Below are 24,080 nucleotides of genomic sequence, written 5' to 3'. Positions count from 1 at the left end.
AAAAAAATGACGTGTAGGCCGCCCTCCTCGTCGAATGACGTCTGCCGATCGTGACGTCATGTGACGTTTAAGAGCACTACTTCCTAGTTCCTCCGTCAATTCAACCACCTTGCACTTCTGAATGTGTTTCTTGAAGAATGAAACCATCCACTCGGTCGTTTTTGCTTTTAATGTCTTTTTTTTTTGCTCACCACTTGAAGGTTTTCCACCACCGACGTACGTACGTACGTACAAGAAGTCCAAAATAAATCAAAACGTATTCACACAAAATGGAACCGTGATGATGTCTGCGTTCGTGCAAATTGTAAGACTTCCAAAACAAACATTTGAGTCCATCAGAAGTTCAGAGACGGAAAACGTCGAGTGACACCAAGCGTTTCTGGCTTTTTTTTTTTTTTTTAAACACACACACACACACACGTGCACACAATGAGCTGAGGCTGCCTTCCCCGCTGAGTTACTACGGGTTGCTCGTGTGCTTTGTTAGTCCTCCGGCCACTAGAGGGCGGTGATGGCATCCTCCGAGGAGTTTGCCTTCCCCCAAATTAAAAAAAAAAAAAAAAATAGAAAGTTTGCCAGGGTTCCGAGAGCAGCATATATTATTCATCTATGGTCCACTAACTTCTTATTTGCTCAATAATCTTTCTTTCTTTTTTTTTTTACACATATATATATATATTAAAAAAATGTCCTATTTATATGAATTTACATAACCAACTTGAAATACACAGTACGCTTTAGGGAAATGTCGACCAGCCCGCTGCGAGAGAGTTTAGCACCGAAGGCGGCGGCTGGCTGGCGTCCACATTTGAGAAATAAGAGATTTGTTGGAGGCATGAGGGAGGCGGGGAGACGAGGGGCTTCTTGGCAGTGCGCGGTTATCCCGATGGCGTAGCCCCCCGACCTTGGCCCCTCCCCACACGGGAAGACCCCACACCCCGTGTGTGGGCCCGTCCAGCGGCTCCGCTCAGAACTGGACCTACGAAAAAGAAAAAAGCAGGTTGTGAGGGGACGACGTGGGGCTGTCGAGGCCCACGGCGGCTGTTCACCGCCTTGACGTGCCATTGGAAAAAGTCAGAGAAGCCAAGGAGTAATAACAAGAAACATCCATTGTGGTCTGATATGTCGAAGCCTTTACGCAAATGAAAATGCCTGCTGAAGCGTGTGAATGCTGAGGATGAAATCCACAGCACAGCCCATCATAAAAAAAAATTTAAAAAATTGTTGCCGCTGCCAGACTGGTAGAAAAATGTCAAGCAAGCGGCATGGAAGGATATGTCCCATATATATATAAAATATATGCTGTATTGTTTGGCGTATTTTTGTGCCTCCCAAAATGGCGACGTGGCCGAGCAAAGATGTGCCAAGCCTCCAGGGGAAGAAAAAAAAAAAGGAAGCGGCGGTCGGTCGGTGTCGTTCTGTGTGTTACATACAGCGGTACACGTTAAGGTCCGTCTCCTCAGCACGAGTAGGTTCTCACCGTGGAGCTGTCCAGGCGCTGAACCGTCGAGGCGCCCACTGTGGGGAAGGGACAGCAGGGGGCGACAAAGAGACGTGATCAGCGGACGCAAGCAAAGACGACACTTGAGAGCACGGCTGGCCAAACGTGGCTCATGGCTTCCTTTACTTTGCTCCGCCTAGCAACAGCCGCGTAAAAAGTAGTTAAGCGGGCAAAGAGGCTGTTTGCTCGTTGGGGCGAGGGGGTTGGGGGGGGGGCACAGCCACCACGACACTCACGGCCCACTTTGATTAGGGGGCGGGACACGTGGGGGGGCGGGGCATAGCTGACCTTAGAACCAATCCAAATACACGTCATCGCAGCCGTCGTCGGGCACCTCGTAAAGGACTGCCGCGCGGCCGGAACAGAGCGGCAAAGTCAAGTTTGGCCGCGTGTCGGACAATACGACGGGCGGCTTACCGTCGGGCGGGAGCCTGCGCGAGTGGCCCGACGTGGTGGTCAGACGGAAGCCGGCCGGCAGCGTCTCGGCCGAGCCGGGCATCATGCTGATGCCGTGCACGTCCCGCGGCGGGAACTGGCGCCGCCACGACGCTCCTCGGAAGTCCTTGTCGTCGCACTGCCACACCAGAAATGGAGGTCAAAGTGCAATCGTGAACAATGCGCCTGTTTTGTCTCACCTCGTCCAGCCGCCGGTCGGTGCCCAGCGCCAGCAGGTTATTGTACTCGCGCTCCAGAATCTGACGGGCCTGAAGAAGGGTGAGAACGGAGAGAAACATGTCGCGTCGGTTCTTCTTCTGAATCCATGGACTTTTGGGCCCACCTGAGTGTTTTGCATGGGGATCTGGAGGAGCAGGGCCAAGCTGCTGTAATCAAAGTTGTCGTCCAGGGCGACCAGCGCTCCGTGCACGCCGCTCTCGTGCAGGATGGCGGCGTAGTCGCGCAGGCCGATACTCTGCACCCAGCGCACCACCCGCTCGTTGCTCCACACCAGCACGTCTGAAGGACAAAGGCGGCTTCTTTACTCGGCTCCTTCACCTCGGCTTTGCCTTTGTGAGCGTCACCTCGCATTTCGTGCTGGCTCGTCTCCCGCCGCCGTTCCAGCTCCTTCCTGTCGTAGTTGAGCTTCTTCAGACACATGATGCCGTATTGTAAACTTGTTCTGGGATCAGAGCAAAAAAAGCAGGGCAATGTCAAGTCGTGAGAAGAGAAATAGGTTGAGGAGCTTGGCTTACCTGTGGAAGCTGTCCACCATTTTGAGATGCACCCTCAGGTCCTTCTTGGTGAGGTGGTCCAGCATGCGCGCATCCACCAGGCACTCCATGAAGTAGCTGCGGTACTGAGGTAGTCCGAGACTGGGCAGCCACTCGTTGCCGATCCACTCGTGGTTCATGTCGCCGTAAGCCAGCGTCTGGACCGCAAATATGGGAATCTCAACGTGGTTCGTATTGGACTCGAGGTGCGCTTGCGTGTTTGTTCCCCTTACTTGTGCCCAGCTCCCCTCTTCAGACTGGGATTTCTGGGAGAAGACAAACAGAAAATTCATCTTTCATGCACAGGACTGGCTTAAACCTCAACAGCAGCACGCCAGGGTCCACGTGGGCAAGGAAAAGGCGAGCGAGCGGGCGGGCGGGCAGGCGGCGTTGGTTAAGGCGTGGCAGGAGGGGGGGACTGACCGTTTTGGAAGGGGCCGCCATGGTCTCCATCTCCTCGTGGGTCACCCATACGTTGCCTGACGGCTACAAGGGCGGCGCCCCGGAGACGGAGGGGCGGGGTGCGGTGGTAGTAGATGTCCAGCAGGAGGCGCAAGCAGCGTTAAAGAAGAAGAGCAGCACCACTGTAAGCCAACAGTGTTAAAGCATCACAGTCAAGACCACCAACGGCCCCACGTCAAAGGGAAGGGAGGGGGGGGAGGAGGGGGCACAGGATAAAACACAGCACACACGTGTTAGCATGCACGCTAAAGCTAATTGCAGCAGGGGACACTTTCCAGACACAGCTGCACGAGGTGTCCGCTAGCTGGAGGCTAACCTACAATGTCAAACACCGTAGACGGGCTAATGGAATTAGCATCAATTTTGTGGCAAACCTTCAAAGATGGGTGAACCGCCATTCGGCGGGAGGACACTGTTGTCATGACAACACACGACACAAAAGAAAAAAAAAAACAGACCACCGGGTCCTTATTTTGCAAACTCACGGTTCTGGAGGTAGGGGGCGCCGACGGGCTGGTGAGCGAGACCATCTCCTGGATGGCCAGCCGGAGTTTGAGTCTGTGCAGGGGGTTGCTGATGCCGATCTCACGCTGGATCTCCGTGTCGGACAGCGCCGACATGATGGCGCCGCTCTTCACGTTGGCGCGGCAGGCCGCCACGTACCACGCCGGCATCCCCAGCCACAGCTGCAAACGCAACAGTTTGGACTCGGGAAGCCACGAGGCGTCGAGTGCCGGCGTGCTCACCTCCAGCCAGGCCACCACGGTGGGTCCGTCCCACTGCGCGAAAGGCAAGCCCTTCCTCCTGGCCTCCTCCAGAAGCTCGTGTCTACGTGCGCACAGGAGACACATGAAGGCATCACTCGGACGTAGCATATTTTCTCACCCCCCCTCCCTCGCCACGACTCTTTATTTCCCAAAGCGTTTATCGTCCGTGTCCGCCCACGCGACGGCCGTGGCGTCTTATTACCCGCTCGACATTTCTCGCCAGCTGAGTGGACTTTGCATGTGTAAGCATAATCCCGCCCACATGCAAAGACCAAATCTCAGATTTGGCACGCACACACACGCACACAAAAACAAATCAGGTGGTATCTCGCGAAATGAAACCGTCTCTGGCATGGAAGGTCCTAACAAAAACATATCAAATGGACACGGCACAGCATGGAGATCCGTTTTCCAAAGGCAAGGCAAGCGCTTTGGCTCTTCTTCCGTCCAGCACATGAGGCCAGCTCATGTTTGCATGTTCAGCTCGATTCTAACGAGGCGTGACGACTGAACATAGCTGGGGAGAGGCAACGGTTATGAGAGAAATCATAACACAAATAAAGACGCAGAATTGAAGAGGGTGGCATTCCAGGAGTGAAAATCAGATCCAGCTGTCAATCGACTGTAAGAAGGAAGAAGGGAGGGGGCGGGGGCTAAGACAGGACAGGATGTGTGACGGTGGAGATCAGCGCCGCGTCCTGCCCACTTACCCGCTTTGTTAGAGGCCAAGGGAGGAGAGAGAAAAAAGTACACACCAGTTAGTCCACATTTTCACCATCCGGCACACAAAAACAAACAGACAGACAGACAGACATCCGGTTGGCGTCTCGTGCGGTGGCGGGAAGTCAAACAAGCCGCATAGAAAGGACGTGGAAGAAATGCTCCGGTGGCTTTCCACACAACGACAAGTACGAGAGCACGGCCATGGAGCAAGATGCTGAAACAGGAAGGAGAGCGGCAGGCTGGCATGCATTTGTGCGAGGGAAGATGCAAAAAGATGGCGGCTCGGGCGCCCTCCGTCCCGAAGAAGAAGAAGGAGGAGGAGGAGGGGCGAGGAAGGGCATTCTTCGTTAGGCAACCAACCAACCAATCAAACACAGAGATCCATTGAGACAAAACAAATCTTGGAGCGGCGCTGACGGGAACCGAGCGGCTTACTTCTTTCTCAGGCGGCGGTCCTTCTCGGCCTGCGTGCCCAGCTTGCTCAGCCCCGCCTCCTGGCCCGCCACGTCGGCGTCCATGGCGGTGGCTGTGGACGAATGGGACGCCGGTTAGGCGCGTCGGGGCCGCCGCGCCGCGGCTCGCTCGGTTGGCCGGCTGGCCGGGGCGCTAACCTTGCGGATCCAGCATGACGTGGCGGTGCGCCATGTGCGCCATGTGGCCCATGCGGCCTTTCTCCTTCTTGCCGAAGAGGCGGCCGATGGACGACTTGATGCCTTTCTTCTTGGGCTGCTTGTGCAGCGAGTCCTGGCTGCTGGCCACGCTGCTGGTGGTGCCTTCCGCTTCCAGGGAGGACAACCTGGGGAGCCGTCACCGCGGTAACCAGAGTTGAGTGAGGTGTTGGGCGCTGCGCTGATTTCGGCGAGCCTACCCTCTGGCGTCGTTGTGCGAGGACGCCGGCAGGGTGTGAGTCATCCGGACGGTGCGCGGCGTGGCGGGCGGCGAGGTCTCGCACTTGATGGTGGCCTTGTCCTCGCGCCCGTCCTCTTCCACCGCGGCGATCTGACAGACAGTCCGTTACGTGGATCCCGAGCAAAGGCGAGCGAGCGGATGAGTTTTGCGTACCTTTCGCCGGTGCTTGCGCAAATCGCTGGGCTGTCGGGACACAGTTGATGACAAGATTGAACGTCTGGAAATGCTTTGGGATGGCTTTGTCGGTCAAGCGAGCTCATACCGTACCAGCGTCATGACCCCCATGCGCTCCATGTCCCGGGCGGGGCTGCGGGGGTCCAGCTTGGGCGTGGAGTGGCCGCTGGGCGGCGACGAGGACGCCAGGGAGGAGGCGGTGGCCGAGGCGGTGATGGAGGCCCCGTGGTGGTGATGGTGGTGGTGGTGCATGCGAGCCAGGTTCAGGCCCTCCAGGCTGACGCTGGCCACGCGGCTCTCGATCTCCTCGGCACGCAGCTCCGTCGACTCCTTCTCCTCCTGGATCAGCCTGCGCGGAATCCCACGCTCAACGTCAGCCTCCAGAAGAAGCCTTGGCGTTTTAAAATCCAAGCGGCGGTAAGGTGGGCGGCGGACCGGATCTCCTTGTTGATGGCGTCCAGTTGCTCCTGAAGCATCATGGCTAAGGTTTGCGCGTCAGAGTGTCCGCCGGGCGAGAGGAGGTCCATGGAGCTGAAGAGCGTCTCCCGGTCGTCGTCGTCCATGTCGGACATCTCCGTGTCGCTCTCAAAATGGTGGCCGCCGCCGCCCACCACGCCCAGCTGCTGCGAGCGCCACTCTTGCTCGCCCAGAGACTTGGCCTGAGCAACAAATCAAACCTCTTTTTCGATTACATTTTTCATCAGTTGAGTCAAATAAAGTCAATCAAATACAGATTTATGATTTAGATCTTTTTTTTTATATTATATATATTATGTATATTTTATATTACATACATACATATATATATATTTTTTTTAATTATATTTATTATTTATTTTATTGTGCATTATTATGATGGTGACAACTAATAATTTCAAGTAGGACTGAAGTTCTTCTCCCGACCTTGGTTTCCCGCAGGCCCACTCGACCTCGCCTGGGCCGCCGTATGACCTTGGCCGAGCGGTAGTGGTCCGACTGGGTCTCGGCCAGAGAGCCCAGGGAGAAACGGAGATCGCCCGAAGTGTCGAGGTGAGACCTGGTTGAGACGTCGGGTCATTGTACAATTATTTACAATTATTAGAAGAAGAAGAAAAAAAAAAGTAGCCGTACCGTGACAGGGTGGGCTCTGTGAGGGATCCCACCCTCAACCTGAACTGGTCCAATTCTGACCGCAGCTTCTCAATCTCCTCAGCCAAATGCGTCTGCAACCCCCAAAAAAATAAATCTTCACGAGTTCCGCTCATATTCATCAGTTGAAGAAGTCACCTTCTCGTGTATGGACTCCTCATACTGCTTCCTGTAGCCCTCCGAGTCCTGGATGAGTAAATTCTGGAGGTGCAAAAAAAAAAAAAAGACAAATGAGATGAGGAGACCAGGAGGAGAGAAGCGAGAGCAAGGGAACCTTCTCCTCCAACGCGGCCATGCGCTCTTTCAGGTGCAACTGCAGGCGCTCGTTGGACTCGGTGAGGAGGCGGTCCACCGTGTCCGACAGACGCTTGTTGTGCTCCTCGTTCATCTTCTCTCGCTGGCGAGCCTGCCGCAAAGGAGAACGAGAAGATGAGAGCCGCGTACTCCCGGCCACCCGCTCGTCCGTCGTCCTCACCCGGAGCAGCTCCTGGTTTTTCTCCTCCAGCTGGCATTCCAAGTGGCGCATGCGCTCTTCGATGTTGCCGTGACGTTCTTCCGCCTGCGACACGCGACTCATTTCAACACCGAAATAAAAAGACCTCCAAATTTGGTCAGCCGAGCATTACTTCACCTTCGTGAGCGCGGCGATCCTCTGGGCCAGCTCGGCCTCCACCTCGGGCAGCGTCTCGGCCTTGCGCATGGTCTGCTGGAGCTTCTGCTCGGCCAGCTCCAGCCTCTCTTGCAGCTGCCGGTTCTTCTCCTCCATCTAGGAGTGCAAAAACAACAGAGCTTTGAAGCCAGAGCGGCAAAACGGCCAGGACGAGATGGGACGGGACCCACCTGCCTGAGGAAGGCCTCCTTGTTGGCCAGCTCGTTCTCCAGCTTGTCGTTGATGTCGTGCACCGAGGTGGACTCGCGTTGGGCGCTCAGGTAGCGCTTCTCCAGCGTCACGATGCGCTCCTCCATGTCCTCTTTCTGGCACATGGCCTGCGCGCACGCAAACATTCCCAGGACGAGCTCTCAAAGCGCCAGTGCGCACAAAAATGTGTGCGTGTCACCTCTTTGATGTCCCGCTGGTACTTGTTGTTCATCTCCTCGGACTTGATGAGGTCCTTACGGGCCGTCTCCAGCTCCTGCTCCACCTCGGAGACGCGCGACGACAGCGAGGACATGCGCTCCTTCATCTGGGCCAGCTCGTAGTTCTGCTTCTCCAGCAGGTCCTGGAGCTCCACCACTTGGCCGGCTTCGCGCGGCGCCGACTCCAGCGCCCCGTTGGACAGGCGCTTGAGACGGACGGGAAAAGGACAACGTGTCGGTAACGGGTTTGCGGCGAGAGTCTCGCCGTCGCCACGGCGACGCACCTTGCTGTGGACCTTGTGCTGCGTCTCGCCGCCCTCCGGGATGTCGTCGGCGGCCTCGCCCGACGCCACCTTCCTCTGGATGTGAGCATTCTGCTCGCGTAAGGCCACGATCTGCAGACAGGGGGCGCTCAAGCGTCATGTCAAACGAGTACAAAGGAGAAAAAAAAAAAAAAACGGCAGCCTGCAGCGTGCAGCCTCCACCACCTCCTCATTCAATCTAACCAAGGCGTAATTAGGCCTGGGCCATTGTTCCTGTCACCGATCCAGCTGGGAGATCAAACGACACATGCACGCCAGCGCCTGACATGAACGACATGGCGCCGACGCTCATCCGTCCCTGTGCTGCTCATTTGATATTCCCTTCATCTTTTTTTTCCGCTTATGAATGACAACCGTCTGCGTCATTTTAGAAATCACTTAGCGCCCGGCGGCCGCCCCGGAAGGTGCGGACGGTTCAATTATTCCGAAAGCGGCGCGGCGGTCCGCCGGGTCGTATAGCGATGACAACTTTGACATTGGATTTCCAATCTCGGAATTGCTTCCTACCTCCTGATTGGCTGCCGTAAGCTCCTCCTCCAAGGCGGACACCCTCTCCAGCGACACCCGCAGTCGCTCTCGCACCTGCGACAGGAGAATCATTTTCAACCTGGACTCGGCGAGGCGGCTTTTGACGTCGCGCACCTTCTCGTCGAGAGCTTTGTGGTGTTCGAACAAGGACTTGAGGGCCTTGAGGACCTCCACCTCGCTGGAGACCCCCGAGGGGGACTGCGCCTGCCTCTTGACCACCGTCATGCGCAGCGAGCGCTCGTGTCGGGACACCAAACATTCCAGATGCTCCAACAGCAACTGCGCGGACAAAGAGCAGCCGTTCTCCATCGTGCACAGGCCGAGGTTGGAGAAGGAGGACGGAGTTCGCTCACCCTGGTGTTGTTCCTCTCGGCCTTCAGCTCCGAGATCTCCTCTTCCTTCTCCAGCAGCTGCTCCCGGCAGGCGTTGAGCTCCTTGGTGAGAGCGGCAAACTCCTAAACGTTGAAGAAGAGCAGATGCAAAAACGTCGGCTCCAATTGCTCTCTCAAAGGTTCCGCCTTGACAAACGAAAGTCTTTGAGGTGAGCCACCGGTTGCCATTTTTAAAAGGGCAACAGGTTAAAGATGACGGCCGACGCCATTCGGTTAGCTTGCCAGCTTTGGCCCCGCCCCCTGCCGTGCCAGGGGTCAACACACGTTAGCGTCATACCCCATGCTAGCGATCGCTGGCATTTGGGGAAAGGTCTCAAGGAAGGAAGGAAGCTGTGTCTGCTTGGGGGAGGTCAAAATGTGGGGAAGAATATTGCCTCCGATTCTTTATAACATTCATCCCTAATTAAAAACGGAAATCCGAGCGGTTTGGGCAAATCTCGGCGCACGGATGATCAACTTGCTAACGACGATGCCTCGGGGGAAGAAAAAAAAAAAAAGAGCATCTCCTCATCCGCATCCCAGCACGCTGGTCACCGTGGCAACCGCAGCTCCGTTACCATAGCGAAGCACGTAAGCTCGCTATTCGTGTTGCAAGTTTGTCAGAAACACAAAGCGGGGTTCGTAAACTTTTGTAAAAAAATCTATTTTCGTTTAATTTCCAGTTCCAGCGTCTCATGTGATGAGGCCTGGACTAAATGATCTGGTGAGTCTAAAAATAGGCGTGGCTCTTTGAAGGGGGAAAACAGCATGCTGCCACTTTGCATTGGGAAGAACGCGAAAGACGCCGGAGCCAAAATTAGATCCTCGAGTCCCATCTGCGAAAGCTTTCTATGAACTGCGTGTCAGAAGTCATTCCAAGAAATACAGCCGGGAAAGTCTTTTTTTTTCTTTTTCCCCCCGTCGAAGGGCCTCGAAGGCGCCACCTTCAGGTTGCATGCCTGCGAGCGCCCACCTGTGCCAGCTGGCCTTCAACCATCGCAGGCACCCGAGGGTGCGGCCCGGCCGGATCTTTTGTGAGCGACTGTCTCTGTTGCCATGGCAACCGACGACGGATGGGCAGGTGCCCCCCCCCCCTTCCCGAGGGGTGTCGTGAGGCTCAGGTCAGATAAAATCAAATTGTCATCTCGGCATCATGGCCGTCGCAAACAGAAAATCATCTCCGAGTGAGACTGAGATGCACACAATCCATATTGACATTGATCCAGATCAATATATTCATCAACATCTAATCAATCAGTCAAACAAGAGTGAGGGAAAAAAATTGTCTTTATCAGCTTGTCACGCTTCTGTGTCACGTTTGTGGTGAACAACAGAGCTAGCCGCTACATGCTATCCCAGCTGACTTGATATCCAACAGATCGGGACAATTCACTTTCTCGGGTGTAATGGACTTCGTCGCATCTATTGATCGCCCCGAGGCGTCTTTCCAGTCTGAGCAAAAGGTCGCCACCCGCAGATTCCCGACCAGAGCTAAAAAAAAAAAACCCAATAGACCCGTTTCAGGAGCCTGAGGAACATTGGCAGCACTTTAACGGCAAAAAAGCAAAGGCGGGCTAATTGAACACATCCGGATTTTTATGAGCCTTGCATTATTAACGAGGGCGCCGGCCGGCCGGGGGGCGGGCGGGGGCTGCCGTAATAACGCCGCCGCAACAACACAGCGGGAGAGCTCGCCACGCAACAACAAATCTGGCGCCCGTCGCCAAACACGCCGCCACTTAATCCATCCGTGAGAATCTCCAAGAGGACAAGAGTTTGAGTTAATGACAGAGCAGAGCAGACATCTCCCGCCGCTCCCTTTACGATGCTCATAAAATAAAAGAGCCAAGGAGGGGCAACGCATATTTCCTGCTTCAGCACCATGGAGAGCGAGGCGTTGGAGGTTGACATGTCCAGGGCAACTTGATTTTGAGTGTGTTGCTCATGACACACTGAAGCTAATTGCCCGCTACAAAGCTAACTATTTAGCATATCCGGGACATAGATGACACAATGGAGCTGGGGGGGGGGGGCTTGCATTCGAAAGCGCGCTCATCCTTTTAATCGCAGTGGAATCCATCAAAGTGGGTCAAACGGCATCGCCCATCTGCCCCGCACGGATTTTAAACTCTGATTGAAAAAAAAAGAAAGATAGAAAATAGGGCAAACGCCTCCTTCGGCGTGCACAGTCAAGTGACCGATGCAGCGTGCGCAATTACACGTGTGTCAACTCGCAAACAATGCCAAAGGTCAAACGTCTCTCTGCGCATCGATCGCGCCCGCCCTCATTTGCATGCGGACACCAAACACACAAAGAGCTGCCACGTCCACGTTTGATTGACAGCTGTCAGAGACGGTTGGAGTTCCCACACGGGAAGTAGCTTAGCTTCACCCGTGCTTGGTCGACTACTCCTCGAATCCCCTTCGGCGTGCCGATTCCCCGTTAGCAATTAAAGAGAATTCAATTACAGAATGGAGGTGCTGCGTTGTGGCTGAGATGTTCATCTCCGTCGTTGCCCCCCCCGCCCCCACCATCCCCTCAGGCTGTGCGCAAACATGTTGTCATGCCAGAAGTGTCAGAGGAGGAAGATTGTGCAGCTGTGTCTACACAGATTTGCAGGAAATCAGCAGATTCCTTCGTCAACAACGACTTTCCATCGCAGGAAGTCTTTTTGGGCCATAGAGGAGCACCCCACCCCCTTTTACCAACCTGACACCTGAGACCCACCCGGATGAGAAAGGCCCAAACCGATTGGGTGATTACGAAATTGCAATATCACATACCGAAATAAAATAATACATTTCAAGCACATAAATAATTTAAATAAAATGCAGTCTAATGCATAGTGTCAGCTGCACTTGCAAAAGTGTCAAGTGATGTTTCTGCAAAGGCTAAGAAGGCACCACATTCATGAGCAGATCTTCTCGCACTAAAAGCTCCAAAGCATGATCAACAATTCTCTTTCTTGTCTAATTGAGTCGGGAGATTCCATGTCAAAGTCACGTGACTTGCCTGGAAGGTGTAGAACCTGGTGCCGTTGGGCGGGTGCGCCTTGGGGGAGTTTGTCCCCGCGCTCAGCTCCGAGAAAATCATAATCCCCACCGCAACTCGCCACTATGCAACATCCCAGATCAGGACATGACTGGCGTCGAGCAAACAAAAGACAGGGGAGGAAAAAAAAAAACCCAACACAATCAGCACGCGTGTGCGCGCGCAGCAGGCGGTGGCGGCGAGCGGCGGCGGCGTGCCCGCGCGAGCCGCCCAGCAGCGGAGAGCCCGAGGAGGAACCGCGTCAATCAGGTTCCATGGTGACATGGAGACGCCCGACGCCGCTGCGATGGATTAAGCACGACTCAGCAACCGACAGCCAAGTCCCCCCACTCTCTGCCCCTACCTCCGCCTCCACTACCCCTCTTCCTCCCCGCGAACCAATCAGCTGCGAGCGCATCACAACAAGACTCGCCCCGAGGCAGCGAGGCGACATCATTGCAAAGAAATACGTCAATGCATGACTCCAAATAATTTGGAAAGATTTTGCAACGGACAGACATTTTCATTGGGATTTAAAGTACAGTAGAAGGACAGTAAAGGCTGTCGTGTGCACACTGCACCGACAGGTGGCGCCAGAGCCACAAACTTAGCCAATTATATGCCATACCATGTTGAAAACAAAAATGAAATTTGACTTTCAGACATTAAAAGCATAGAAAGCATCAACTAGACAGAGAGAATCTGTTTTTGTTTGAGCCTCATTTTGAATGTGCAGCAAGTGCAATAAAAATGTTGGCCTCCCACTCCTTCTTTTCTACCTTATTTAACTCATCTGTCTTTCCATTGACGACCGGCAGGAGGTAGAGGAAGAGGAGGCAATTTCATAAGTTCCTCATTAACGCCCCCTCGTGAGGGATGGCACTCACATTTATTTAAAAAATAAATAAATAAAAAAAACATACAAACTAACAGAGGCCCCTTTCTTCTTGCCAGCAAGTCTAACGAGGTTAAAAGCGCAGGAAAATGGGACATAAATCCACATTAGTTCCCCCAAATGTGGTTAGGGAGCCTGCAAAAGTCTTTGTGACGTTATTTAACAGCTAAAATTGCCGTTGGGGAACAACAATATTGTTTTTTTTTAATTGCTCTGTGAATAAAGGTGAGCTGTGTTTCGTCTATTCCCGCATTGCTCACCAAAATGCAGTTTGAGATGCACAAACTCCTTGCTGAAGGTCATTCCCGATCGTATAACAACTTTAAAGTTCAATGGCGCCCTCCAGTGGACAACAATGGACAGCGCGTCGAAATAAACCACATTTGTCAGAAACGTTGAGCTGAGTGTAATACGTAATTTGGCCAAAAGAGGGCAACATCTGTATGCCTTCATATTTATTAAATAGGCTTTTTGATAAGGAAAAAAACATACACCTGACTTGAGCATTAAAAACAACAAACAGCTTTATTCTTTCCTCATCTGTGAAATGGTGGATAAAAATATCTGCTGGCTCACAAGTGTTGCTATTCTTAGATGTAAATGAAATGAAAAATAGAAAGTTTGCATGTCTAAAACTAGCCTGATGCCCACTGCCGATTCAAAACGGTCCCGTGTTCCTCGTCAGTCTGCCGTTTGTCATCAAAAGATTGTTTGGGCCTTGATCTCATGCTAATCGTGCTAATTCAGCTCGCGTGACGAGCGACGGCTAACAAAAGTGGTCTTTGTGTCGGGCCTCGGGTTGTCATGGGTTTAACGTGCAGCTAATGCTACAAGAGGACGACTGGTGTGGCGAGCCGCTGCTAAGAAGGACGGTCATTTAGACTAAAGTAGTGCTTTGCTGCCATTTTCTGTAAGTCAATATGAACCTATATGAATACTTTGCAAAATATGACTTACTTGCCAATTTCACAGTTCTTCACCTTTGATCGCATCTCACCAGCGGCGACGTTTGGCCGTGACCTACTTTTTTTTTTTTTTTTAGCTGTCACTCACTCACACGGCCGGCCACGTGTCATGCGGCTGCCACGCTCGCACACGCTACAATCTTGCCTCAGAGCGCTCATATTTTCCCCGCTAGCCGATTAGCGCGCAAAGGTGGCGTTGATACCCATTAGCGTGGAATGAATGGCAGCGGAAACGGCGGGCGATCCATTAAGTCGACAGGAAGTGGCCGGCCAAGTCGGAGATGATGAGTGGAGACTTTTCTTCTACAGCGCTGATTTCAGCGTCTGGCTGATGAAATGCCGAAAGGGATATCCATTAGCGGCGCTATCTAAATTTGGATCCCCAATCACAGGTTCCTCTTTGGTCGCCCTGCGGCTCCGCACGGCCAAACCTGTGACGCTCACATGCCGGTCGCGCTCAAACGCCTCTTTGTCGGGCGAAACAATGGGAACATTTTGCTAAGCGTTGCTGCGGCCAACGAGATGCCACGGGACTACAACATTGCCGTCAAGGAGAAAAGGAGCAAGGTGGGGAATGTGACTCCGCTAAGTAGCTTTAGCCTAACTAGCCCGGCTTCAAGATGACATATCGTGACAAAATGAAGCGCGACCTCCACGTCTGCGCTCCTTTTCCGCACGCTTTATTGCCGTTTAACAGTTGTTGATCGGCGGTCGAAAACCGTTTGCCATCTGCAATGGCGCGGCGCTGCGCTAATTCCGAGCCGCTAATCACAGCCTTTTCTTCTTTCGTGAAGAAGCAGGAAGCGAAGCGGCGCTCGGTGGGCCGAACCTCTCGTTTAAGAGGAAGTTCGCCTGCGATTATCCGCGGTACGTCTCACGTCAAATAACGACCGTCGTGAATTACTATGTCAAGCCGACCCCGCGGTGACGCCCCGGATGGCGTTCACGCTGCGTTAGCCTACCGACACGCGATCGACGTTCCCCGACAAGATGGGTCGGACACCCGAGGCGACGAGAAACATCTGGTTACCTCGTTATGTTTCACCTTCAAACAGAATTTGGCCTAAGCACCCGAAGCTAAAACATTAACATAGCTACAAGCTACCGGAATATGATTTCGAACTGATCTCACGACATCACCTTCTATTCCTGGCGTTCAAATGGAGCGACTGATCTCAGACCGGGTTATCGTTTCCCGGTGAGCGACGCAAAGCCTTTGAGGCGTACATTTTGCTGACTCATGCTCCTCACACGTTTTTCCTTTCATAGGAACCCAGCCAAAGATCAATGACGTCTTTTCTGGGAAAACTTTGGAAGTTGCACGTCGCTCCGATCCCAACGCCTTCCCCTCCCGTCTGCTTCTCCGAGACTAGCGATTTTTCACCTTAATCAGGCCTTAACCTTTTGCACCGTATTGATCGGTCGCCTCTGTCGGGACCGCTCCGGACGCCGCCGGAGATAAAAGGCTCACTCAGATGCAAAAACAATCGATGCTTGTCAGAAATAAACTACACAGCGGCACGTACACTCCGCTGCCCTCCCCTCCCCTCCCCAGCCATCTCGGGGAAGGGTCATGTGATGCAGAAGAAGGGAAGGCCAGCTGACAGGCCTAGAGGGGAAGTACAGTAGCTTACGATCCAGATTGTGTCCTGGTGTGAGCCCCCACGAACGCTATTCGGTCGCCGCCGGAGAAGAAATAATAGTAAATAGTAAATCTTGATATTGGAGATTTATACGACGAGATAAAAAGGTCAGCCGTCGAAGCCATCGGGAATTCAAATGTCACGGTTGGGAAGAGCCTATTAACATTGGCGGGAGAGGCGCCGTTCCTTTTTCAAAACACAATTCGGGTGCCTATCATAATCTGGGCGCTGAAAGGAATCACCCGAGCTCGTTCCGGTCAACGATTACCGCTATGAGCTGGCCGAGCAGGAAGCAAAACGCTCGGAAAAGGGGGGGGGGGGGGCTACCCGAAGGCCCTTGGCACGGCCCCTCCCCCTTCCAGTAGAGTGCTCAGCAGAGCGCCGCGCAGCCTGCGACGGCGCGATAGTGTCCGAGCTAGCCTCCACTTGCGTCCTTGGCCACAGTGGCTTTATTTCACCCGCCGGGGTGCGTGGCAACGTTTGCACGGATACGGCGCCGCCACGCCAGGGTCGAGCCGGGACAACCGCGCAAAGAGCATCCGAGCGCTGAGACGTTAGCAGCGGCGGCGCTAAATTTGGCTGCGGGGCGTCAGGAAGCGACATCACATTCAAAAGGCCGCATCTTCAAAACGAGGACACTGATACGCTCGCACGGACCGGACCTCGATCTCTTAAAGCAGCTCCGAAAGAAGATGAGGGGTGATCCTACCTGGGGCAGGGCGGAGCTGAGCTGCCTCTGCAGCGAGTCCCGGTCGTAGACGACGTCCTGCAGGTGCTGCTGGGACAGAGCCAGGCTCTCCTGCGTCTCCCTCAGCGTGTCCAGCAGGCGGTCTCGCTCGTCCAACATGTTGACCATCAGCTGCTCAAAGTGCGAGTCCGGGTCCGACGAGCTGCTCTGCGAGCCGCGCTGGCTCAGCGCCGTGTCCTCGCTGATGGTGGGCATCACCTCGCACATCATCTTGACGCTGAAAGACAACGGTCGGCGTCAACCCCGTGCCATCTGTCGAAACTTTCATCCCGAGAGAATTGTTGGACTCTGATCTCTTGTCCCGAAATCAAACAAATTAGGCCGCGGCCTTTCGGGCTAACGCTAGCTCGACTGTCACGTTTATTTCTAATAATGCTGACAGCGCGCCCGACGGGGCTCGCCACGGTTTGCGTTTCAAACCCGAGCGGTGGCGTGAGAAGCGCATTTGGCCTACATTCGCGAAACTTTGGTCACGGGGAGGCTAAAGACTGGCCAGCTGAGACCAGGAAGCCGCTTGAGATGCAGCACTCGCGCCAACCCCGGTCCTGGCCGGGCTTTTAATGTCGGGCCGGCGTCCCAGCGGGTTCTGGCAAGACTGCCAGACGCTCCGGCCAGAGTCCCCGTAGCTCGCTATTCAGCCGCCATCCGCTAACGTTTAAGCAGGAGAGCGCGCCAACTGGCTGATGCATTCCAAACGGATCGGCGGCTCGTACATCAAGATGGAGGCCCGTGTTTTATGTTTCCTTGGACAAGCGCCGTTAATTGACGTTTTTCTGCTACACGGCGCACGCCACCGCCGTGACGGTCCGCTAAATCATTGGCGCCATCTACGAAGAATCGATAGGTTGCAGAGCGGCCAGCTAACGTGCTAAAAATGAATGACTTTGATCACACGTGAATAGAACCCCGTTAGCGTCCGCAATGCGAACAAACCGGCACGCTCCAGCTAATTCCGTCAATCACCTCCAGCTAATCTCGTTAACGACGCTAACGTTTGTGCGTGGAGATAAGTGGGAGCGTGCCAACTAAAGAAATTTGGAGAAAGAAAAAGCGGCGCCGGCCTCGAGCGTGCATCAAAAGGTTCTTTAGAGATAAGCGGGAGGAAAGGACATTTTTACATTCATCGGCCGATTTTTTTTTGCAATCGTCGGCTGCTTGAGGAAGCTCGACAAGTTCTCAAACAGGACGGGCAAAATGCCAACGCTAATTAAAGGGAGTCAAAGATCAGCTCTGTCAGGAAATCAATCGGTCCATTTTTGACGGGCCCGAGCGGATGGCGGAAGATGAAACGGAACGGCTACGGCGGCAGGTGTGATAATGGGAAGCTCATTAGAGATGAAATGTTTTGCGGCGTCCTCTCGCAACACGACTCCATTAGCCACACTGAATGTTTTGCAACGGCGCTTATGAATGGAGCGGCGCTGGCACTGATGCAGCCTGTCCAATGGCTCCAGATAATATCAAACCTTCTCGTGTTGATTTGCTATCAAAGCTAACTCTGGGTTAGCATTTCTGGCTCTGTCAACAGTCGGACAGTGTGGATGTGTGCCCGCAATTCCTTTGCAGGAACAGTCAGCATTCATCCGTGAGTGAAGTGGCGCTTTGAGACAAAAGTATTGGGACACACCTCTGAAAAGATCATTTTGGCCATTTTTGTCATTGATCACTTTGTTTGTTTGGCGTGTATTTTAACACACACACACATACACACAGTATTTGTTCTATGTGTCTAGTGTCCCGAGATTGTTATATTTTATAGAAATAGAGCGTGTGTGTCGAGGATGTATCGACATTGTGAAAACGATATTCTTGCAGACATTCCATCGGTCTGTGTGTGTGTGTTGAGCACGTTTGCATGCTCATTCATTCAATCGGCTCGACAGTTGAGCGTGTGTGTGTGTTGAACGTAAAGATGACGTCTCCTCTATGCCGGCGGCCGTTCCCCCTCGAGTGCACGTGAGCGTGCGCTTAATGCATGCGTGTGTTCATTCATTCAAAAAGCCTGACGCTAAAGAGCGGCGCCTGTGTGTGTATTGGTGGGGGTGGGGGGGGGGGGGCATGCTTGTCTATTGTCTCAAGTGCATTACATCATGCCACCAAGAACCCCCCCAATCCCCAACCCCCCCCCCTGGCAATGTCAAGCACGCACACAATCACCTTGGCGATGTAGGTCAGGAGCGCGCTTACCTTCTTTCCGTGCGCGTTCACGATGCCGACGCTCCGCTTGTCTGCAGCCTGCGCATGCACCTCCTTTCCCAGATGAAAAAAAAAGAAAACAAAAAAAAAAAAAAACACAGGATGGCCTCAGTGGTGCGTCCGCGCAGCAGGAGGAAGGCGCGGCCGGCGCGCTTCCGCGGCCACCGCCGCCACCCTCATCATCATCATCATCATGGACGACGTGCCCACGACGACATGTTTCCGGGGTGGCTTCACGGAGAAGAAGAGCTCGAGGACAAGGAGGAGGAGGAGAGCTGGGAGAGACCATTGAGGGAGGTAGGGGGGAGGGAGAGGAGTCTTAAAGTTGCAGCTGTGCTTTTCATCCTCATTAGGAGAGACAACCAATCAGGAGGCAGGTGACACTTGATTAGGAACACAAAAAAATGGAGTAAATACATCTTGATGAACAAACGAGTGGAAAGAACGCGGAAAAATAGAATATATGTACTTCCGGTTGCCGTGGTAACGCACACGCGTTGTCCAACATGTTTCCTCCCACCTGAGAGAGAAAACGCATCCAAATCAATCCATTTCACAATTGCCATGGATTTGGATTGTACACATGTGACGTCGCTGTCCGTGGTGCTGAAACACCATTTTCTGCCATTGTTTTGTCAAACACCAAAACACGACCACTTTTGTCACATTCAGCAGCCACGATCATTTCCTATTTCAAGCCTGGGCTCAACGTGGACGTGTTTCCAGATGTTGGACTCCTGTTGCATGCGGTCCCGATGAGCCCGAGCAGGGTTCCAGTTGCCAGGCAACCGGGCAGCTGGGGCCGAAAGCCCACAGACGGCGCTAATGAAGATTTTTTTTTTTCTTTTCCATGCCTCGCACGTCCTGCAGCTGCACAGGTACATGCAGATCAACACACACCAATTTGGTGGCCCTCGTGGGGGTGGAAGCCATGTGCCTAACATCTGCTTCACAACGCGAGAACAAGCTAACAAAACGCTCGCATCTTGCGGGAAAATGTATTTTCAAAAATTGAAGTTGCAAAATATCTATAAAGTGTGCGGCAAGCTCAGGCCTCTTCTTCTGGTGTCGTCAGCATCATCAATAATTCAGACTGGCGTGCAGGAAAGGAAACGCCGGCCGGCAAACGGCAGCGGAATTGCCACGTTCTTCCTTCCGGTTGCGTCCAAAGGATGCGTCTGTGATGTGAGTCATCAAAATCATGAATTCTTGATTGGGTTGGAAAGAAGATGACTCAGCGGGACGTTCCAAGCCCCTCTGATGGGAGTTGGGAAAAGTCACATCATGCGAGCGTGGCCGCGTTTTTGGACAGTTGGAGAAGGTGAGCTGAGCTTTGGAGTTTCTTCACGAGGATGTTCTCAAACTGGCCCATATAGAAAATAAAATCCCAATTTTTTGAAGAAAGAAAATGTGAAAATACCCCCCCACCAGTATTTTTCTGACTTTCTGGGAATTAAACTGCTAAGACACACATTGTCTTTTGTCCATGATGTCTCTTTAAATCTTCCAAGGCCATCTTGGTGCTACTCCACAATGGCGGCGTGGAGAGCTCGGTCGGGAGGAGGCGTATCCTAGCAACAAGAAGCGGCCCGAGGTGTTTGGTCACAGTGACGCCATGAAGTCTAGAACGGAGGACACACCTTCCCTCCCTCTCCAAAAACGCAGCTGTAGCAGCTGCAGCAAAAGCAGCACTGCCACTTGTTCTTCTGGGGCCAAAATGGCGGCAAACCAGAATGGACAAATATTGCAACACGGTTGAATCAAGATGGACAAAAGTATTGGGTCGCAGGTTTACAGCTTTGAAAATGTCATTGGGACCAGAGACAGGTGTGCCTCAGACAATAATATGAGGAAAAATGTATTGGCTTGACTTACACTGGGGAAGCAGCTGAGGTTGATGGGAGCACTCCTGGAGCATCATGCCACTTTAACTTCTGCAAAAAAGAACAAGACATTTGGGGGAGTTAGAGGGGGAAAAAACATTGCTGCCAGAAGAAAAAAAAAAACCTAATTTAGGAACCAATGTGTTTACGCTGCCCTCTTGTGGAAGAAAAAGGAAGTGCCGCAGGGCAAAAAAATCAACTTATCCATCCATCCATCCATCCATCCATCCATCCATCCATCCATCCATCCATCCATCCATCCATCCATCCATCCATCCATCCATCCATCTTCTGTAATGGCTCAAAACCTTCCCTGATTTTTTTAAACTACTACTTTTAGGTTAAGGATGCCCCCATTTCTCACTTTTGGATTTAAGTGGCAAAATTATAATGGAATGCAAGGGTGCACGAGTGCAAGCGGGGTCTCGTTAGACATGTTGTTGCACCGGTTTCGTGCAGCTGCACCCTTCCTTTCCTCCCTCCCTCCCTCCTAACTCCTCCTTTTCTGTGTCACACATAAAAACAAAACTGGGGCCTCCAGCATGTAAACGGCCGGTTAGTCTTTGAGGCCCGGGGGGAGCGCTGGTTGGCTTTGGGCCACTTCAGCGAGAGCCAATCAGCGAATGAAGAAGTTGGGGGGCACGGCGAGGATCGCTAAACTTTTTTGAAGGGGCCCGACAGAGCATCTTGGGTTGAGGTCGGCGGCATGATGCAGAAGGAGGACGACGGCGCTCGGCGGGACGAGGCGGTGCACTTGCGGCGGCAGATCGGGCCGGTGGCCGCCGCCTCTTTGATCCTCGGCACGGTGGTGGGGAGCGGCATCTTCATCGCCCCCAAGGGGGTTCTACTGAACAGCGGCAGCGTGGGCCTCTCGCTGGTCGTGTGGACGCTCTGTGGGCTGCTCTCCTTGTTTGGTAGATGCCGCCGTTCTTGAATGTTCATTGCGATTGGGCACAGTGGCAGGTTTGAAGGTTTTTTTTGGCCATGTGTGCCATTAGGAGCGTTGTGCTACGCTGAACTGGGTACCACTTTCAGCAAATCGGGGGGCCACTACACTTATCTCCTGGAGACCCTGGGGCCACTTCCTGCCTTTTTACGCCTGTGGGCAGAGTTCATCTTAATCCGGTGGAGTAATTAGGAGTTTGAAGTTATTCACTCATCCCTTACTATCTACATAATTTAAAAAAAAAAAAAATCCCCATGATGTCACGTACTTGTTTTGCTCCCAGGCCGGCCGCGGCCTCCTACGTGTCGCTAGCTTTCGGTCGCTACGTGGTGGAGCCATTCTTTGCTCCCTGCGAAGCCCCCACGGCTCTCATCCGATTGGTCAGCCTGCTGGGAGTGAGTAAGTACATGCCGCCCTTTCCCCTTCTCCCACAATGCACTTTTTCTACTCACCGCAGCCTTCGTGGTGGCCGTCAACTGCTGGAGCGTCACCGCCGCCACTCGCACCCAGGTCACCTTGACCTTCATCAAGACCTTCGCCCTGGTCCTAATCATCGTGGCCGGAGTCATGGCGCTAACCAAAGGTGGGCTGCGGGCTGTGGTGGAAGCCAGACTTTGAAACACGGCATTGGTCTTCTCAGGCAAGACGGAGAACTTCCAGAAAGGCTTCGAGCTGGAGGCGTTGACGCCGGAGAGGCTGCCGCTGGCCTTTTACAACGGCCTGTACGCATACGGAGGATGGTGAGCGGTGCAGACGTGCGTGAGAATCAAACAAAGCAATTATGTCAGCCGCTCAGAGCTCAGCTCTTTCTCGTAGGTTTTATCTCAACATGGTGACGGAGGAAATCATCAACCCAAACAGGTAGGACGTCTTATATTCATGTGATTTGGGGCGAGGTGTGCCAGAGTGTCGCCGTGGGTCTTCAGGACTATCCCGCTGGCTGTTATTTGCTCCATGGTGACGGTGACAGTGCTCTACGTGCTCGTCAACGTGTCCTACTACACCGTGATGACGCCTGGGGAGCTGCTGGCGTCTGAAGCCGTGGCTGTGGTCAGTCAGTCACGCCTTTGACAAAGTTGTGACATTTGATTGCGTGAACTTGCCTGTTTGTCCCTGGCAGACGTTCGCCAACCGCGCGCTCCAGGCCGTGTCACCCGTCATTCCCCTCCTGGTGGCGCTGTCCTGTCTGGGAGCTCTCAACGGGGGCTTCTTAACCGCACCCAGGTGAACTTTTTCTTGGTTGCTGCGGCATGACGTCTAATCGGGAAATTCAGAAATGCCCCTTACCGTTGCTTTTGTGCCAAGGATGCTGTTTGTGGGGGCCAGAGAGGGTCACTGGCCTAACATCTTCTCCATGATTCACATCCACCGGCGCACGCCGCTTCCAGCAGTCTTGTTTCTGGTAAAAGATGTGCCGATTTCACGGGAAAGTCAGGAAAACGTGACGTGCGCTTCAAACTGCCCGTGCAGTACCCATTGGTGGTGCTGATGCTGCTCACCGAGGAGATCCAACACCTCATCAGCTTGGCCTCCTTTGCACGCTGGTTCTTCATCGCCTTGGCAACGCTGGGGATGTTGGTGCACCGCCACCGCTTCCCGCAGCTCCCTCGGCCTTTCAAGGTGAGAAACGTCGACAATTCCCTCGTGGTGGTGGTGGTTGACTCACCGATGGCGTCGGGCAGGTCCCCCTGGTCATCGCCATCACCTTCACCTCGGTGTGCTTCTTCATCGTGGGCTTGTCGCTGTACTCGGATCCCTGGAACACGGGACTCAGCTGCGTGTTGACGTTGACCGGGGTTCCAGTGTACTACGCCACCGTGCGTCGGTCCCGACTGCCGCCCAGATTGAGACGCTTGCTCAGTGAGTCGCGTCGCGTCCCCACACCTGACGCCGACGAAGAAAATGTTAGCGATAGCCACCAAAAACACTTCGGTGTCTCCTCCACGACTCACACTGAAGGGAAGTCGCATAGAAATCGGAGAAATTATTTGTAAAATGCATAGTGACACAAATCAACATATTAGGAAAAAATAAAAAAGTTTACATACAAGTTGAGGGACAGTCAAAGAATAAGTCAAATGGAAAAATGTCACAGAAAAGTTTGCAACCGCCCCCAAAAATAAAAATGAATTATCATTTAACTGAAAAAAACATCACACCACGTTAGAACTAAGAATTTTAGAAAATATATCAAGAATGGGGGAAAAAAATCATTTAAAGTGCCAAACATTGAATTGAAAAATAAACTAGAAAAACATGACGGTGACAAAAATGTGACAATACAAATGCATCTTATAAAATTAAACATTGTAGAAAGTTACTCAAAAATATCCATAAATATTGCAGTAAAAGCTCCTAAAAAGTTGTTTACATTCACAAACATAACTCAAAGAGTGGAAAAGGTGACGACTTTTTTCTTTCCTCAGATAAGTGCAGCAAAAAGATCCAGATCCTTCTCCAAGTGGCCCAACAGGAGGTGAAGACCTACTGAGGACAAAGCCCAACCTACCACCCAACCTATCAAGTGACAATTGTAGAAGACAATATTTGCCCAGGCTTCCTTTCACCTAATCGAAAGGCTGAAATAAACTTGAGCGCAAAA

The 24,080-nt window shown here is 52.9% G+C and overlaps 2 protein-coding genes across 2 annotated transcripts; one reads left to right on the top strand and one right to left on the bottom strand.

Annotated features, from left to right (window-relative positions):
* Positions 1-151: 151 nt before the first annotated feature.
* Positions 152-23,939, bottom strand: ppfia2 (PTPRF interacting protein alpha 2). The gene is made up of 35 exons (XM_088366250.1): positions 22,978-23,939; positions 21,931-22,877; positions 20,525-20,583; positions 19,119-19,169; positions 18,641-19,032; positions 16,415-16,670; positions 9,154-9,255; positions 8,915-9,079; positions 8,780-8,854; positions 8,234-8,344; positions 7,931-8,155; positions 7,713-7,859; positions 7,504-7,638; positions 7,348-7,431; positions 7,147-7,278; positions 7,011-7,073; positions 6,855-6,946; positions 6,648-6,780; positions 6,180-6,403; positions 5,838-6,093; positions 5,724-5,753; positions 5,530-5,660; positions 5,273-5,457; positions 5,097-5,187; positions 3,918-3,999; positions 3,657-3,857; positions 3,133-3,195; positions 2,943-2,975; positions 2,692-2,867; positions 2,521-2,618; positions 2,280-2,455; positions 2,137-2,205; positions 1,919-2,075; positions 1,434-1,518; positions 152-979 (listed from the first exon to the last, which is right to left on the bottom strand). The coding sequence occupies exons 6-34, from the start codon at positions 16,661-16,663 to the stop codon at positions 1,460-1,462; spliced, it is 3,744 nt and encodes a 1,247-aa protein (XP_088222376.1). The 5' UTR covers positions 16,664-16,670; positions 18,641-19,032; positions 19,119-19,169; positions 20,525-20,583; positions 21,931-22,877; positions 22,978-23,939; the 3' UTR covers positions 152-979; positions 1,434-1,459.
* Positions 18,671-24,080, top strand: LOC148379088 (cystine/glutamate transporter). The gene is made up of 12 exons (XM_088366265.1): positions 18,671-21,446; positions 21,531-21,657; positions 21,762-21,877; positions 21,936-22,061; positions 22,119-22,218; positions 22,295-22,339; positions 22,405-22,528; positions 22,599-22,702; positions 22,784-22,880; positions 22,949-23,098; positions 23,161-23,338; positions 23,905-24,080. The coding sequence occupies exons 1-12, from the start codon at positions 21,239-21,241 to the stop codon at positions 23,967-23,969; spliced, it is 1,440 nt and encodes a 479-aa protein (XP_088222391.1). The 5' UTR covers positions 18,671-21,238; the 3' UTR covers positions 23,970-24,080.

Source organism: Syngnathus floridae, chromosome 22 (genome assembly GCF_059516105.1).
Source record: "Syngnathus floridae isolate MCC-2025c chromosome 22, RoL_Sflo_1.0, whole genome shotgun sequence".
In the NCBI taxonomy this organism is placed as follows: Eukaryota; Metazoa; Chordata; class Actinopteri; order Syngnathiformes; family Syngnathidae; genus Syngnathus; species Syngnathus floridae.
The sequence above is the reverse complement of the archived record's forward strand: the minus strand, read 5'-3'. Positions and strand labels throughout refer to the sequence as shown.